General features: G+C 46.8%; 1 protein-coding gene across 2 annotated transcripts in view; it reads left to right on the top strand.

The window, feature by feature from the left end:
* LOC139048139 (SH3KBP1-binding protein 1) overlaps positions 1–17,262 on the top strand; it is a 175,765-nt gene that overhangs the window by 150,078 nt on the left and 8,425 nt on the right. For both annotated transcript variants that reach the window (XM_070522647.1, XM_070522646.1), the window contains exon 17: positions 8,386–8,518. In XM_070522647.1, coding sequence (XP_070378748.1) covers positions 8,386–8,518 — 133 coding nt within the window. The remainder of the gene's footprint in view (positions 1–8,385; positions 8,519–17,262) is intronic.

Below are 17,262 nucleotides of genomic sequence, written 5' to 3'. Positions count from 1 at the left end.
CAGCGCAGGCACCACTGGAGTGAAACCAAAACCTGAAAAGCATCGCCATCGTCATCAATTAGTGGGGGCAATTGCAGTGTCACCAAACGTCGGTGTCTTCTTCATTCCTCTGCGCCTTCGACGCCATTCTCCCTTGTGTTGTCGAGTCGGCATCATCTCTTCTTGCGGAGTGTTCTTTTTTCATTGTGACCATGTTTTGTATGCCACCACCATCGTGCTCTACAGTGATGCCAACGCCGGCAAAGCGGCAGAAGTACGAAGCCATGAACTTGGCAACTAAGCTGGAAATTTTGTAGGCTTTGAAGAACGGCGAATCGCGACAGCACATTATGACCAAGTACAATGTGAAGCAGAGCATGTTGGGAACGTATGTGAAAAATGAACAACAGATTCTTCAAGCCTTCTAAAGCGAGAAGTCTTATGCATCAAGAAAGCTGTTGGGAACCCCAGCTCGTCCCCAGCTCGAAGAAGCTTTGCTCCAGTGGGTTACTGACTGTCGCAACGCACCCCTGCCTTTTAGCGGACTTCTCATCTTGGCACAAGGTGAGAAGTACGCTGCATTGATGAACGTTGGATCGTTCAGAGGTTCAGAAGGGTGGTTCGCGAGGTTTCGGGAGAGACACGAACTCGTCTTGAGAAGTGTGTGCGGCGAAAAGGCAGCGTTGACGAAAGCAGGACCACCCAGTGGGAAAATGTGATGCTGCTTGAGCACATCGCCAATATGAACCAAGTGACGTGTTCAATGCTTACAAAACTGCTGTTTTTCAGAGCTCTGCCTGACGAGACTGTGACTTTCAAAGGGGACCCGTGCATTGGTGGCAAGAAGTGCAAGCAAAGGATAACTATGCTTCTTGCCGCCAGTGTGACTGGCACAGAGCGCTTGCCACTTGTCATCGAGAAGGTGCATAAGCTACATTGTTTTAAAAACATCAAAAGCCTTCCTGTCGGGTACAGAGCGAACAGTAAGGCTTGGATGACCTTGGACATTTTTCGAGGCTGGCTGCAGCAGTTAGACCAGCACTTCATGTCGAAGGACCGCAAAATAATTATGGTTGTTGACAACTGCAGTGCACATAACTGTACAGGCGAACTGAAGAGCGTCAAGGTAGTTTTTTTGCCGCCCAACATTGCATGTGCCCTTCAGCCATTGGACCAGGCTGTCGTTCACTACGTGAAGTCAAAGTACCGAAAGCACCTGCTACAGTGAATGATCTTATGCTCAGAAGTTGGAAAGTTGTATGAAGTGGACTTACTTGGCGCGGTGCACATCATCGCCCACGTGGGGAAAAATACACCTCCACAAGTCATTGCCAACTGTTTTCGGCACAGCGGTTTTGTGAGGCCCTGGCATGCGGCAGTAGCCAACGAGGTGTCAGCCGAGTCCACCGATGATGACTGCCCGACCTTCGATGCTGTCCTTCCCACAGATGTGACCCTTCAGGACTACATCGCGATTGATGACTGTGTCACCACAACTGGTCTCCTGACCGATAAAGAAATTATTAATTATGTCACGGGCGCCCGGGAAGACCATGATTCACACGAAGAGTCATGCAAGGAGGTGCAGCCGCGACCTCATCGCACCTAGCAAGAAGTCACGGAGGCACTTTTGATATTGGAGGGCGTTTGCCTGAGCACTTCAGACAGTTTGCAGGCCACTTGGAAGAGTTAAGAAAAATTATGATGTCAGCCGGAATCTGCTCGAAAAAGCAGATGACCATTGCAAAATACTTCAGTAAATAAAGGTATGCTTGTCCAACTTGATTTTAATGATGTTTTTCCTGTTAATTCATTAATTCGGCATTCTGATAATTCGGAAATTTTTCCTGATCCCGTGAGATCAGTATTAATTAGCTTTTACTGTATTCTGGTCTTCATAAACATGCACTGTGAGGGTTCCCATAGAATTAATACATTTTCGTGACTGATTTTTCGGACGAATTTGGGTGCCGAAGTTCGATTTTCCAGACTAAATCGCTCGTTCCGAGCCATGCTTGAAGTCCGCCATGTTGGATTTCACACTGGCTTGACCGGGCTTGCCTTCGAGTGGCCCGCTCTATAGCCTTCAAGGTTGAGATGTGCACACAAGCCCCACGTCTCGGAGGCCATGCCCGCTCTTCTTTGGCTGACAAAATGCCCAAGGGGACGCACATTTTCTTCATATCTTTTTTGTTAGTACTATTTTTATAATCAGTGCGGGATCTGTTTGTTTCTTTCTTGTTGAAGTTTCGCTTGCTATTTTGCACATGGTGTCCAGAAAGCCGGCGTGTCTCGGAGACGTTCTTTGTGCGTTTTTGTGAGGCTCTGTGTCTGTGTGGTCAGCGCCACCTCCTGAGCCTTCGGGAGAGCCAAGTGGTGTGAAGAAACATGGTTCGTTTCTTCAATCTTAATGGCCATCTCCACCAACAGAGATCACCAATTCGGTGATGCTCTTGTTGGCTGTACATGGAGACGTCACTCTTGCGCAAATCTAAGCAAATCAGATCGCCTCCACGCGATGCCCTGCCCTCGAAGGCAGGGCATTTTTAGGGATTTTCTTAAGCCACTCAAAGCCTAATAAATTAAATTTTTCTGACTGTTCGATTTTTCTGACTATTTTTCAGTCCCCGTAAGGCACGGAAAATCGGTCGGCTACTGTACCGGCTATACCTGCTTGCTCTCTGATCCAAACCACTCTCTATGGGACGTGGAATTTACAGGGCAGATGGATTTTAATTCCGAAACATGGCTGTAAAGTTCTCATAAGCATTTGATGCAAAAGGTGCATTGACACTTCCAAAGTAGTGCTTTAGATTTAAAATTCTGGAATTTGGGGGGTTTAATCCTGTTAAAACATTTGACGCCAAATTTGCCTTAAATTTTCTAAATTCGTACATCAGACCATACAATGAGACAAGCCAAATTGACACATTGTCAGACAAGTTGACAAAGCAAGCAGCAAGGTCCGATGAGACGAAGTGTTGTGGTGATTCTTTCGTGCCATCGTGTCACAGAAATAACATAAACATTTTTTTCACCTGCGCCAAAGCATCCATGTCAAGACACTAAAGCCAGCAAAGGTAACTACCTTCTTATTTATTTTTCTACTTTGACTTTTAGTCACGAGGACATGTTGAGTCCCTTCAATTTTCTTGTTCTCACTACCCATGGGCTGCCAGGGCCAGCCTGAGCACATCAGTTTTTCTCGTGTTGCTCCGACCACCGCGCGGCATACAGTCGCCGACCGTTTATTCGGACCTCACGGGGACTTCGAAAATGTCCGAATAAACAGGTGTCCGAAAAAGCAGATTAAGGAAAAAAAATGAAATCCTTTATTTCCACGCACTTATTCGGGCTCGGCAGTAGGCTTGAAGAAATTGCGAATGCGCGTTGCACGTTGTTCCATTTACACGCAGTCAGATAAGCCTGAATCTCGGAGAGGGTCGTACGGTCACTATAGGCAACTGAAAGCACAGTCACTGCTTGTACATGCTCCGCATGCGACGGCCGCATAGCACATGGTGCGTTATCTTCCGACTCGGTCATCGTCCGGCAGTGCAGCAGAAACCTGACGAATGATCTTGCCGTCGTCGAGTTCTGCGCATGTCAGTACAGCAGTGTCAGCATCTGTGAAACTGTCAAATGAGACGGTGTCCGGAATCACAATGCAACCACTGCGCAAGTCTCGTCAGAACATTTTCCACGTCGGTAGGGAGCACATCGGAAGGCGACAAATCTTAGGCCTCCCGGCACCTGCTTGCCAGCATTCCCCAACGCAGCCTGTGCGGGCACTGTCGGCGCCTTTAGACACTTGACGCGATGTTTCCATATGCCGCGTTGGATCACTTGAACCTCGACACAGCACACCACAATTAGTACATGACCGGGGTTGTTGGAGAAATATGGGAGAGGCCTTTGCCCTGCAGTGGGCGTAACCAGGCTGATGATGATGATGACAGCACACCAAGCAAACACCACCATGCCGACACCAGTCGCACAAACAAAAAACGTGGCATACTCGCAGCGTTGTGCGCGAAGAAACAAATCAGCTGCTGGATTGTCTTGACATGGCTTACTAAGCTGAAACCAGAACTGCTGTAGAACCACTCTATCGAACCAGGCAGAAACAATGATGATGAGCGGGGATTTGCAGCAGCGCCACTTCGTGGGGCAGTAAGGAGGCTCCGTTCAAAACAAAAATGGCGTTCAGCAAGTCGAACCATGCACCGGTCAGAGTCGATGCATGGTGCTCTCGATCGAGTTGGCTCAAGAAGTGTCAGAAAAATCAAATGAGAGGTTGCAAGGTGTCCGAACTTTCGGCAGTTGTTATACATTATGGTCTATGGAAAGAATGGCGGTGCCGCGAAGCAGACCAAATAATCGAGCATGTCCGAATTTTTGGAGTCCGGAAATTCAGTCGGCGACTGTACTTCGGCGCATATTCATTTTTGTCTGGCCAAGTGGATTTTCGCCTGGCAGAGTTTTCGACGCTTTCTAGCTAGCGGACGAGTAAAGAAACAATGGTCGCTTGCCGCCATCACTGCAGGGACTCAGCGGATTGCAACGCGTTTGCTTGAGTACAATCTCTCCGGAAAGTCTTTGTCTTGCTGGTGTAGGATACCAAGTAGCACGAGTATGGTTCTCGATGGACCAAGCGTCTCACATTTTCTTCGATATTCCTTCAGTAGCCACATTAGATGCCCAAAGTAGGCATTTGATTGTGGCCAACATGCTTTTTTTTTTCATTTCGGTGACCCACTCCATGAAAGAAAAAAAAAGAGGCATTGTTGCGGCGCAGCAAATTGTCGCATGGTGAAAGTTCGATTTTGTTGCCTCCTTTACGAAAAGTAATGGGCCACGGGACACTACAGTTGCTGGAGAATCTTCTTATATTATTGCAATAGCAATTATATCGACACTCCGGGCACATTCCTGCTGTCGCTGCCACCCTCATGTTTCGTATAAAGTCCACGGGCGATAACATTGTGACCGCGCGCCACATGCTGTATTTGCGAGCGACAGCTCAGGGGGGGGGGGGCGTGGGGGGGGTTGAACATGGGTGCATGACATAAAGCATGCTCCAAACGTTGAATTGCATGGTGTCATGGGGTTTTTGACAGCTGAGTTGTTTTCGAAAAAAAAATTTAGTCACCGTATGGCGGCTGTCTGCATTGAACATTGCATGTCATTGGCCACTGTGAAGCGTTTGAGCAAACCGTTAAAAGAATGACATCAAATATTCAAAGACAATCCGAGACCGGGCCAAAGCCATTGTGCAATCATCCCCAACACACTTGCAAAGGTTGATGAGCTGATTAGACAAGAACGGAGGATAAGCATCAAGGAAGCGGCAGAGCGTATGAACATCAGTCATGGTTCGGTTCACACCATAATTCATGAGTATCTCAATTATTCAAGAAAGTTGTATCCATCCATCCATCCATCTCAGTTATTGGCTCTTGTGTGCACAATGGATGCCCAAGATTTTGAACCACCGCCAGAAGACGGGAGAGGTTCGGCACTGCCTTGACTCATCTGATCTGGTATCACAATGAGGGCAACGACTTCTTGTCTGCAATTGTGAGCGGGGACGAACCATGGTGCCACTGTTACGAGCCTGAAACACAACGGCAATGCTTACAGTGGAAACATTCGAATTCGCCACCCCAAAAGAAAGCAAAGGCGGTCATTTCCACCGGAAAGATGTTGTCGACTTTATTTTCGATCGTCAGGGGCCATTGCTGATCGAATTTGCTAAACCTGGAGAGGCTGTCAACCGTTTCCAATAGTGTGGAACACCAGATCGCCTGCATGTCACAATCAAAAACAAACGACGTGGAAAATAGACGAATCGGGTCATCTTGCTCCACAACAATGCCCGTCCCCACATCGCTGATGTGGTTTACACTGAACTGGCAAACTTCAAGAGGGAAATGCTGCAACCTCCGCCATACAGCCCAGACCTGTCGCCTTGTGACTTCCACAATTTCGGGAAATTCAAGAAACAGCTCAGGGAACCAGATTTGTGTCGGATGATGATCTGAAAGAGTCAATTACAGACTTCTTGAAGCAGCAACCCAAGGAGCTTTATGAGACAGGAATCATGCGACTCATTAGCCAGTGGGACAAATGTATCAATGCTCATGAAGACTACTTTTAAATGAAGTACCCCGTTTGTCATATATTCGCATTGGCTCACTACCATTTGACTCGCCCTTGGCATATTTCGCAGAACTCCTGCTTTTTATATGTGCTCTTTGTTGCAACTAAAATTTAGATGCAAACTACTCATAATACACGACCAGTCACAGCTGCTCCTGCTTAATACATTGTAACAAAGGACAGTGTCACTGAGATTTTTCCTGGCCATTACATGTGTACAAATATCTAAACAAAGTTCTTGAATAAGAAAGTTTCTTTAAAATATTTGTCCTTGACATTTTTGTTTCATGGCCTTTACATTTTCCATATCAGCGACATGTACTGCTTTGCTGGTTGCAAACTGATATAGTTCTAAAGTTTGTGTGATATTCCCTTTACTTATTAAATAGACAAAAAACACGGAAGCATTGATATCAGTTACTTCAGGCACAATTTTTTGGACATACAAGCATATTGTTTATGAAAAAATACATATTTTACTTGTCTTGACAGTGCGTAGCGTTCAAAAATTCGTTTGCAGCATCTTTGGCAATGGCAATGCAGTTATTATTTGTGTATGTGATCCCACGACAAATTCTATAACGAGGAGGCCGAGATGCAATGCGAGGCCCCCCCCCAACCCCCCACCCTGAACGAAATTTCTTCTACGCTACGGGTAGTGTGATATATTTATAATTCTTACGGGTGTACATCAGTTACTGAACTCGTCAGGCGAAGTGGATTACCTTCAGTTATCAACAGGAATTGAATTTATCGACTAAAGTTCTTCTGCCAGCTAGTAAAAGGATATTATATCACATATTATCACCTACTCTGAAGACTATGCTACCAGATAACGGCATTTTTTTTTTGCAATACCTTTTGTTTCACGTAATAACTGCCTTAAGAACTCTTTTATTCCCAGAACCATTGTAGAATGGAATAGCTTTGCCAATGATGTAACCTAGGATTCATTGTCTTCGTTTGAGAAATACTTACAATAATTCTTTGAGCAGTGTTACTTATGTTTGCGTACACCTTTTTTGTTGGGCTATTTAGGGTTTGTTAGGTGTGCAGTGTTATCTGGTCTTGTTCTGCCTTTTTGGTGTTATTTGGAGTTTGCTGTTTTTGCTAAATAATTTGTTATTCATCAATGATCTGCTTTTGATATTTAATGAGTTCTAATGTTCATTCGCTGTTATATACGTCTTATTTTTATTGCATCATGTTTGTGCATTTTTATGTAAACACTTTTTTTATGCATCAAACCTGCTATGATCTCTCGCAACGCGAGAAAAACAGATGCGCTCTGGCTGGCTCTGGCAGCCAGTGGGTATGTAAATAAATAAAATAAATAACAAAACTCGTCTCGGGCTGCCGGAGCACCACAAGTTCAACCCACGCCGGCATCTCGTGCCGCAATGATCCGCGCGATGCTTCGCATTACCAATAGTTGGGTCTGTCAAATTTTTTTACCTGCTTACATTCTCCTACATTCTCCCAGTTAGCACGTTTTTCTCGCTTTCTTGTTTTTCCAGAACGTATGAACAAGGTTCTACTGTACCTTGTATCATGCATTGGGTGCACATTAAAAAACCCTGGGTGGTCAAAATTAAGCTGTAGTGCCCCACTACAGTGTACCTCATAATCATATTGTGGTTTTGACACACAAAACCGCAGAATTGAGGTCAGTTCCTGTTGTCAACAGGCTTTTATGATATTCAAAAACTACATGCTTGACCAGATGGCACAGGTGCCTGCTCACTGCAGTTTCTCCATATATGAGGACAGAGTCCATTTGTCCAGTTTGTTCAGGTGAATGCATGTTTTCTTGGCCTGAACACAGAGATACAGGTTTAACATAACTTGGTGGTTTACTGCCTTCACTTTTTGTCCTGGAATGCCGTGTCTTCTAATAGCTTTCGAATGTAACACACATTAACTTTTTGCTGTACTTATGATGCAACAGCGCATCTTGCACAAAGTAGGAATTCTGGATAACCGGTGGAAACTAAATAATTGAACGTTTGACATATAGCACCACCTGCATCTGGCTTTACATTACACCAAAATGTTTATTTTATCATAGACCCAACACTGCAGCCTAGGGGCTATAGCGTTGCGCTGCAAAGCTCGAGAATTCGATCCCAGCCATGGCAGCTGCATTCCAAAGGGGGCGGAATGCATGAACACTTGTGCGTGCACCGTGCATCGGGTGCATGTCTTCTAGGTGGTCGAAATAATTTATATGATTTGCTGCCGCAGGATTTGCGTGATCAAGTCTGTGGATGGGACCACGGTGACATCCTTCTGCGTGCATGAGTGCGAGGGTTCCAACAGGATGGGATCCCGACCACGACGCTACATTTTCACAGGTCACAGCAGTGGTGCCATACAGGTATGCGGTTGCGGCAGACTGTTCCGCGGGGGAGGGGGAGCTGCCATTCTGTGCAAACGTGTACTGTGGGCAATTGTCGCCACCAACTTCATGCATCACTAATTCCGTTGCACATTTGCGGGGTTCCATTCTGAGTAAGCATGGGAAACTGTCATCTGCAACTTCATGCTTCATTCATTTGTTCAGTGAAATTTCATTTACTTGACCTTTGCTACAATAAAACCTTGTTAATTCAGATTTTACGACGCCAAAACAATGTCAGAATTAACCGAACGTCGAATTATTGAGCATATCAACAAAACAATAAACAAATACTTCCTAAATCAACAAGCTTTTATTTACAGAATGAATCAGCAAAACCTGTTTCTATTTTGCACAAAAGCAGTGTGGTAGCTGCAATTCTCTTCATCTCGTGATTGATTAGTGCTCGCAGCGGCGAAGGCCTTGCAACCTCCTTTGCGGCACAGCTGCAGCGTACGTTCTCACCCTGAGACACACTTTTCACAATTGCAAACACATCCCAATCTTTTAAATGGACAGGCGGATCATCTGTCCATTGCAATGTAACCAATGATCTTCGTCCTCGACAGCTTTGCTTTGAGTCAAGACGAAACTGCAAAGTTGCTGCAACTGCTGTGGACGAAACCGCAGCCACTATTAACGAAATTGTGGATGGATTTGTGGCTTATGGTGGTGTTAGGGCAAGGAATCCACCATGCCCATCAACTGCTATGTCAGGTTGTAGAAAATGAAGGAAAAAGGCTTTGTTGGCTTAGTTATGCGGCCCCAGTTACGGAAGCCGACTCCACACAAGAGCAAGTTGAACGTCCTAGTTCACATCTGGACCCTCTGTCCACTGCTCGAAAAGTCTCTTCTTTTAACCCTTTCGCTGTCGGACCTTTCTGGCTGTGACGCACCCCCAGTGTCGGCTTGGTTTCAGGGAACGAGCATAACAGGGAATGAACATAGCAATTTCTTTTTCATTATGATTAGTATACAAATAACGTAGTCAATGCAATGTGCACATTTCAATGTTCTGCAGCTGTTGTTAGTAAACATCATCATCAGCAGCCTGACTATAACATCCATTCAATATCCGAATCTGACGATGCGGAACTCGCCTCTTCCTCGCATGAGACTCTGTCCGAGTCCGAATCCGAGCTCGGCTCGTATTCTGAATGGGAAGAGCCACCGCTCCAATGAGCCAACGAAGGTCCCACGCACTCAGCCATCCGAAAGTAACCGCATGCAGGGAGGATGCACTTTCATTCGCCCGCACAACGGAGAGAAATGGCACGTTGTGTGATCAAGAAGACAGAGGGAGATGGAAAAAGGCTAAAACAAAGTTCGAAGGGCTTTGCGTTTACTGCGGCAAGTTGGAAGCGAGGGTGCGGCAGGAGAGCAAAAGCAGCAGTCGAGTCACTCTTTTCAGAAAGGCAACGGCGCATGCCCCTGAACTTGACGCGCCGTACCAGACACACCAACAGAAGAAAAATAAAAACCTTCAAACCAGCGGAGATGGCAGAACAACCCTTGAACCTGTAACCACACGCGCGCAACGCATGATCCAGCGAACGTGGAGCCATTGCGCCACTCAGCAAAGAGAGAGGGGCGAGTGGCAGTCGCACCATACTTTTTAATACATGTACCAACACAGGTCGGTGTGAAAATACGAACTTGTAGAAAGAGTCAACAGATGGTGTGGCCAGTCCAGGAGCACCAGCTTTGCGCTAAGGCGCGAAATTTTGAACGCACGATAAAGAACGTACCGGTGTGTTTGTGACAGCGAAAGGGTTAATGTCGTCTTCCCTAGACGATTTGACTAGGGAATCTGAAGACTGTCCAGCAGCAAATCACAGTCATCAACTCTCTTGTGATACCACGCCCATGTTTGCAAAACTCTGCAGTAACTCCGCGTCCAAAGCCCGATGGTTTGGAAAATGTGGCAAGAAAGCAACCTTCGAATGCAAGCTCGCCGTCATTGTTTGGTAGCCTTGGATGGGGCCCCCTTATCATGTTTAGTTCAGGCTGGCAGGTAATGGTGGGCTGATTGCCTTTTTTGGGACCTGTCAAGAGTCGGTGTCCACACTGCGTTGACCTCTGGATAGGCACTGATGGATTAGTGGTGCTTTGCCTCGGGGCAAACATCTAATTAACTGCAACTCCAATGTCGTCGTTGTTGTCCCCCCCCCCTTTCATTCTTAGCTCAGGCTATACCAGTGGTGGGGTGATGGCCTTTTTTGGGACCCGTCTAGAGTTGGTGTCCAGTATAGAGTAGAAAAAGGGTCGGTAGAACAGTGTATACCCTGTGGCACATACCCAGAGATCCAAGTTTGCGCCAAAGAGGTTCATTTAAGAGTGGTGCATATCCAGTGGGCCATAACCAGTGTTGCATAGGCAGTGACCCAAGTTGACATCAAAGAGGGTCTGTAAAGAGCGTCGCATACCCTGTGGCACATACCCGGAGATATAAATTTGCATCAAAGGGTCATTGAAGAGTGGAGCATGTCCAGAGGCACTCCAGGGTCAGTGAAGAGCGTTGCATACCCTATGGCTCATACCCAGTCATCCAAATTTGCATCAAAGGGTCATTGAAGAGCGCAGCATATCCAGTGACACTCCAGGGTAAGTGAAGAGCGTCACACACCCTGTGGCACATACCCAGAGGTCCAAATTTGCATCAAAGGGTCATTGAAGAGTGGAGCATATTCAGTGACACTCCAGTGTAAGTGAAGAGCGTCACATACCCTGTGGCACATACCCAGCGATCCAAATTTCCATCAAAGGGTCATTGAAGAGTGGAGCATATCCAGATGCACTCCAGGGTCAGTGAAGAGCGTTGCATACCCTATGGCTCATACCCAGCGATCCAAATTTGCATCAAAGGGTCATTGAAGAGTGGAGCATATCCAGAGGCACTCCAGGGTCAGTGAAGAGCGTTGCATACCCTATGGCTCATACCCAGCAATCCAAATTTGCATCAAAGGGTCATTGAAAAGTGGAGCATATCCAATGACACTCCAGGGTAGGTGAAGAGCGTCACATACCCTGTGGCACATACCCAGAGGTTCAAATTTGCATCGAAGGGTCATTGAAGAGTGGAGCATATTCAGTGGCACTCCAGGGTCAGTGAAGAGCGTTGCATACCCTGTGGCACATACCCAGAGGTCCAAATTTGCATCAAGTTTGTTGAATAGTGCCGCATATCCAGTGGCACATAACCAGTGTTGGATAGCCAGTGACACAAGTTGCCATCAAAGAGGGTCATAAAGAGCAGTGCATACCTTGTGGCACATACCTAGAGGTCCAAGTTTGTGTCAAGAGGTTCATTTAAGAGTGGTGCATATCTTGTGACACATAACCAGTGTTGCATAGCCAGTGTCTTAAGTTGACATCAGAGGTTCGGTAAAGAGCGGTGCATACCCTGTGGTACATACCCAGAGATCCAAAATTGCATCAAAGGTTCATTGAAGAGTGGTGCGTGTCCAGCGGCACACAACCAGGGTTGCACAGCCAGTGACCCAAGTTGACTTTAAAGAGGGTCGGTAAAGAGTGGTGCATAACCTGTGGCACGTACCCAGAGATCCAAATTTGCATCAAAGGTTCATTGAAGAGTGGTGCATGTCCAGTGGCACACAACCAGGGTTGCACAGCCAGTGACCCAAGTTGACATCAAAAAGGGTAGGTAAAGAGCGGTGCATACCCTGTGGCACATACCCAGAGATCCAAATTTGCATCAAAGGTTCATTGAAGAGTGGTGCATGTTCAGTGGCACACAACCAGTGTTGCACAGCCAGTGACCCAAGTTATCATCAAAGAGGGTCGTTAAAGAGCGGTGCATACCCTGTGGCACGTACCCAGAGATCCAAATTTGCATCAAAGGTTCATTGAAGAGAGGTGCATATAGGGTGGTGAATAACCAGTGGCCCACGTTTTTGTCGGAGAGGTTCATAATACCTAGTGTTGCATACCCAGTGACCCGAGGTGGCACAGCGATTGTTTTCAAACTGGTTCCCTTAGCCCAGCTGCCAAATGCACCACCCATTCAATCATAGACAGCCCAGTGACCTATGTTTGTGAGAAAATGGTTGGAGTCATACATAGACAGATAGATAAATCGACACTTAGCCCTTGAAAAGTGCATGAAGTATTCTGAGAATGCTAATTGCATTAAAAATAAGATAATAGATAAGACAGAGGGAGCAACAAAAGCATCGCATGAGAAAACTATGGCGGCTTGTGTAAAGAACGGGCCAATTAGCCACCATAAGGCACGCTAATCACATTGAAAATGCGAGTTTACTGTTCATGCAGTTTGGAGCTTTCTACCTGCATGTGAGCACATAGATGAACTTGGCATGCGTGCTTACAGTAGTTGCTGGAGGGTCTACCAGAGACCTGAATGCCACTTCAGAGGGCCTCAATCTAACCGGTACGCGTGATTTTGCTAAAAATTAGTGGTGAGTCACCCGTAGAAACTTATAAGAGAGTTTTAGTTTGTCTGGTATTCTGGAAAATGGGAGCGCTTTGGTTGGATTGCCAGACAGACGGGGGTGTAAACATGAGCGGCTTGAGCGTTGCAGCCTCCTCGTGGCTTAAAGCCCTACCAGACAACTACAGAGCTAATATTTGAGTAACCAACTATATTCTACTTCGTTGTTGGTGCAAATTTTCGGCAGTGGCATAGTGGTGAACATGATTATGCTATTGTCAAAAATTTACTCCAGCAGCAAAGAAGAACATGGTGTTTGGCTCTGTGTTAATATGGTTGAGCTTTCTACTACAAGCTGGCACTACCAATTTCACCGCTCACTTTTACGCCACCACACATCCAGAAAACTGCCTGTGCATGCTGTCATACTGGACACTCTAAAGCTCTTTATTAGCGACAAGCTTTGTGCAACAGTTTGTGGCCCGTTGTTATATCAGCCGGCGGTGAATTTTCGTCAAGGCCACACCATTGGCTGCACTGTCTAGCATGTTAGGCCTGTGCTTTGTACATATTAATAACTGAATTTTGTTTACTTCCGATGTGCCATATTTTCTTATGTACCACTCCCCTCTGTAATGCCTCTGGCTCTGAGGGCATGTTAAATAAAAAAATAATAATGATAATTGGAGACACGTCATCAGGTGTCAATGACTAAGTTATAGTGATATATGAGATCTGCAGAAAACTAAAGTAATGTTTAACAGTCTCGGAAGAGAACAGCAATTTACAATAGGCAGCGAGGCACTGGAAGTCGTAAGGGAATACATCTACTTAGGGCAAGTAGTGACGGCGGATCCAGATCATGAGACGGAAATAATCAGAAGAATAAGAATAGGCTGGGGTGCGTTTGGCAGGCTTTCTCAGATCATGAACAGCAGGTTGCCATTATCCCTCAAGAGAAAAGTGTATAATAGCTGTGTCTTACCCATACTCACCTACGGGGCAGAAACCTGGAGGCTTACGAAAAGGGTTCTACTCAAATTGAGGACGACGCAACGAGCTATGGAAAGAAGAATGATAGGTGTAACGTTAAGGGATAAGAAAAGAGCAGATTGGGTGAGGGAACAAACGTGAGTTAATGACATCTTAGTAGAAATCAAGAAAAAGAAATGGGCATGGGCAGGACATGTAATGAGGAGGGAAGATAACCGATGGTCATTAAGGGTTACGGACTGGATTCCAAGGGAAGGGAAGCGTAGCAGGGGGCGGCAGAAAGTTAGGTGGGCGGATGACATTAAGACGTTTGCAAGGACAACATGGCCACAATTAGTACATGACCGGGGTAGTTGGAGAAGTATGGGAGAGGCCTTTGCCCTGCAGTGGGCGTAACTAGGCTGATGATGATGATGATGATGATGAAGATGATAACAAGCCCTTGTCATATGCATTCAGACAGTCTTGTCAGAACCCATATTCTGCAGATATGTGCAGATTTCATTGCAGCGCTACTAAATGGTGCAGCATGTACACAGGGAAGGGTGACAGTGGAGCCTGGCTGCATGCAGGCAATGTGTACATATGTTCCACTCTTCAGTGAACTTCTTTCACGCCAGCATGGGTCACTGTAGATGCGGGGCTTGGTGGGTACTGCTGTTCGAAGAAATTCTTTGACACCATCTTGGAGCACTGAGTATGTGCCACTCAATCTGTGCTGTTCTTCACTGCATCTCTGTGATGCCAGCTGTGGTCACTGAGTGTGTGCCACTGAGAGCGTGCCACTCTGGAATGACCAAAAATTTCAAAGGGCGCTTACTTATCCCTTGTGGGTGAACCCGAGCCCGCTCAATCGGGTTGAAGCCTGAATCCGCCGATTCCACTGCTCGCGCAACATCGACGTGCTGGGCATTGTAAGAGTTGGAGTCAGGCATGTAAAAAGGGGTAGCTGGCCCATGCCGTCATTGGACACATCCACGCTAAGGATGTTGTTGAAGGGAGGAACTTTTTCTCATCGAGAACGAGGAGTACTAAATTTGTTTACAATATCTACATGAAGAGTGGAGAACGTTACATCTCATCGGTCTAGCATGACTGAAAAATGAAGCACACCGATGAGCCGAAAATGGCTTCTTAAAACCCCCTCTGTCTTCCCTAGATCCCTAGGCCAGGGAAACTGCCATCTAACCTTCGTCTAATCAGAGCGCCCAAAGTTGTCGAAGGACCCGCTTTGAGGGCGTGGGTTCGTGCACTAACTCCCGCACCTATGTTCACTGAACACACAGAAAGGAGGGGAGCTTCGTAGACAGGGGTTGTAACGTTTGACTCAAGCTGGCGCGTCTTGTTTTCTGGGATGACCTCGCAGTTAGCTGGGAATTTGTCAAACAACCGTGACAGTTATCGGACTCCGTGAGGGAACGCCATAGAGCACCATTTTCCAGGAGTTTTCTTGCTCTTATTGGTCTGTGAAGGCGACAGTGAACCAGCTAACAATACTCGGTTCGCCAAATGTTTCTCGCCTTGGTGGCACGGCATGCTTGTCCGAAGGGGGCGCATTGTTGGCTTCACGAAGTGATTCGTCGCAGCGGGGTCAGAGAGGGCCAGACGGTCACTACCCCGGCTGACTGGTCATAACAGCATGTCTTCGCCATCTTTTGCGACTGGTCCATTGTGGCACGTAGTAGTGCGCTACAGGGCCCCCCTTCTAGCGAAGAAGCTGTGATCTAGATGAATGGCGAAGTGCCAATGGCGGTGGCGCGAAACAAGGATTCGATGGTAAGGAACAGAAGTTCCGAATTCGACGAATAGAACTCCGGGAGCTTGAGAGCGGAAACTTCGGGATCGCGGGGCATTAGCATTGACGGCAGTACTTCATCGGGAGAATCCAAGGCCATGGCCGACTAGATGGAAGACGGACTCCAAAGACAGCGGGGCACGAGCTCGTCGTGGCACTAGGCCCAGCGAAGCGACTGAGGCATGTGAAGCTGAGAGCGATGAATGCAAAAGCATTGCTACCACATCAGCAGAAATGCAGCAACGTTACCGACAGTGTTCATCACAAGGTGTACATAATCCAAGCTCGTGGGTTTGACTTCCACCAAAGGTCGTGGGCCTGAGTGTCTTAATTGGCTATGTCTTTACTTTGCCTTAAGTAACACCAAAGGTCATGGATTCGATTGCCTTCATTACCCGCCGTGGTTGCTCAGTGGCTATGGTGTTGGGCTGCTGAGCACGAGGTCGCGGGATCGAATCCCGGCCACGGCGGCCGCATTTCGATGGGGGCGAAATGCGAAAACACCCGTGTGCTTAGATTTAGGTGCACGTTAAAGAACCCCAGGTGGTCAAAATTTCCGGAGTCCTCCACTACGGCGTGCCTCATAATCAGAAAGTGGTTTTGGCACGTAAAACCCCAAATATTATTATATTGCCTTCATTAACTCTATCATAATTAACTTTGCCTTAACACCAAAGGTCGTGGGTTCATAGCCTTTATGTAAACATGGCGTGGTCACGCCAACAACGCCAATACTGGAATACGTGCCTCATGAGCCATGGAATGCTTTCGCATTAAAAGATCCTTTAACTCTCTCCGATGTTGAGCGGAATCAAACCCACATCACAAGGGTTCCTCAAGCACTGCAACCCGATGCTTTAGTAGGCTGTTCCACAAATGCACTGGGTATGCTTGGGGTTTTTTATTGAATGTCTTCCATGCCAACAGTTTAGCGAGCTGGGCCATGGAGGCTCTGGGTATGTGCCGCTCGTCAATGAACCCCTCGCAAACTTGGGTCACCGAGTATGGACCACTGAGGGTGTAGCAAGCGAGGGAACAGTCATCAGCATTCACGGGCACTGGCGCACCATGCGGAATCTTCTCGACTGCCCCACTAGATGGCTGTACATTATTTAATGTTTGTTTTTTCGAACATTCCTAGACTTCCGTCCATTAGGCGCAGACTTTACCTCCTCTGATTAATTGTTTAGCAGCTTTGCTGACATATTTGGGTTTTTCGTGCTTGCTCCACTTAATGCACCATTGCAAGCAGGAAAAGATGGCTATTGAATATACACTACCTGCTCACAGTATCGGAGCAAATACACTAAGCCCGTTGGCTACAGTAGGTAGGTTGAGGAAGAAAGCAGCCGCTCATACCCAGCGAATCCTTGTGAGGCAATCGCTTGCACAGTATGCTAGGGTTGAGGATTGGGCAAGTTGGTATTGTATTCTAAATGTGCTACAGCGCAACATAAAAAGGAAGAATTAGAAAGAGTTGCAAGTCAGCGCTCTGTTCTTTCATCTGGCCGGCTCGGCTTGTTT

This window comes from Dermacentor albipictus, chromosome 7 (genome assembly GCF_038994185.2).
Source record: "Dermacentor albipictus isolate Rhodes 1998 colony chromosome 7, USDA_Dalb.pri_finalv2, whole genome shotgun sequence".
NCBI classification, from domain to species: Eukaryota; Metazoa; Arthropoda; class Arachnida; order Ixodida; family Ixodidae; genus Dermacentor; species Dermacentor albipictus.
This window is presented reverse-complemented; position numbering and strand designations above follow the sequence as displayed.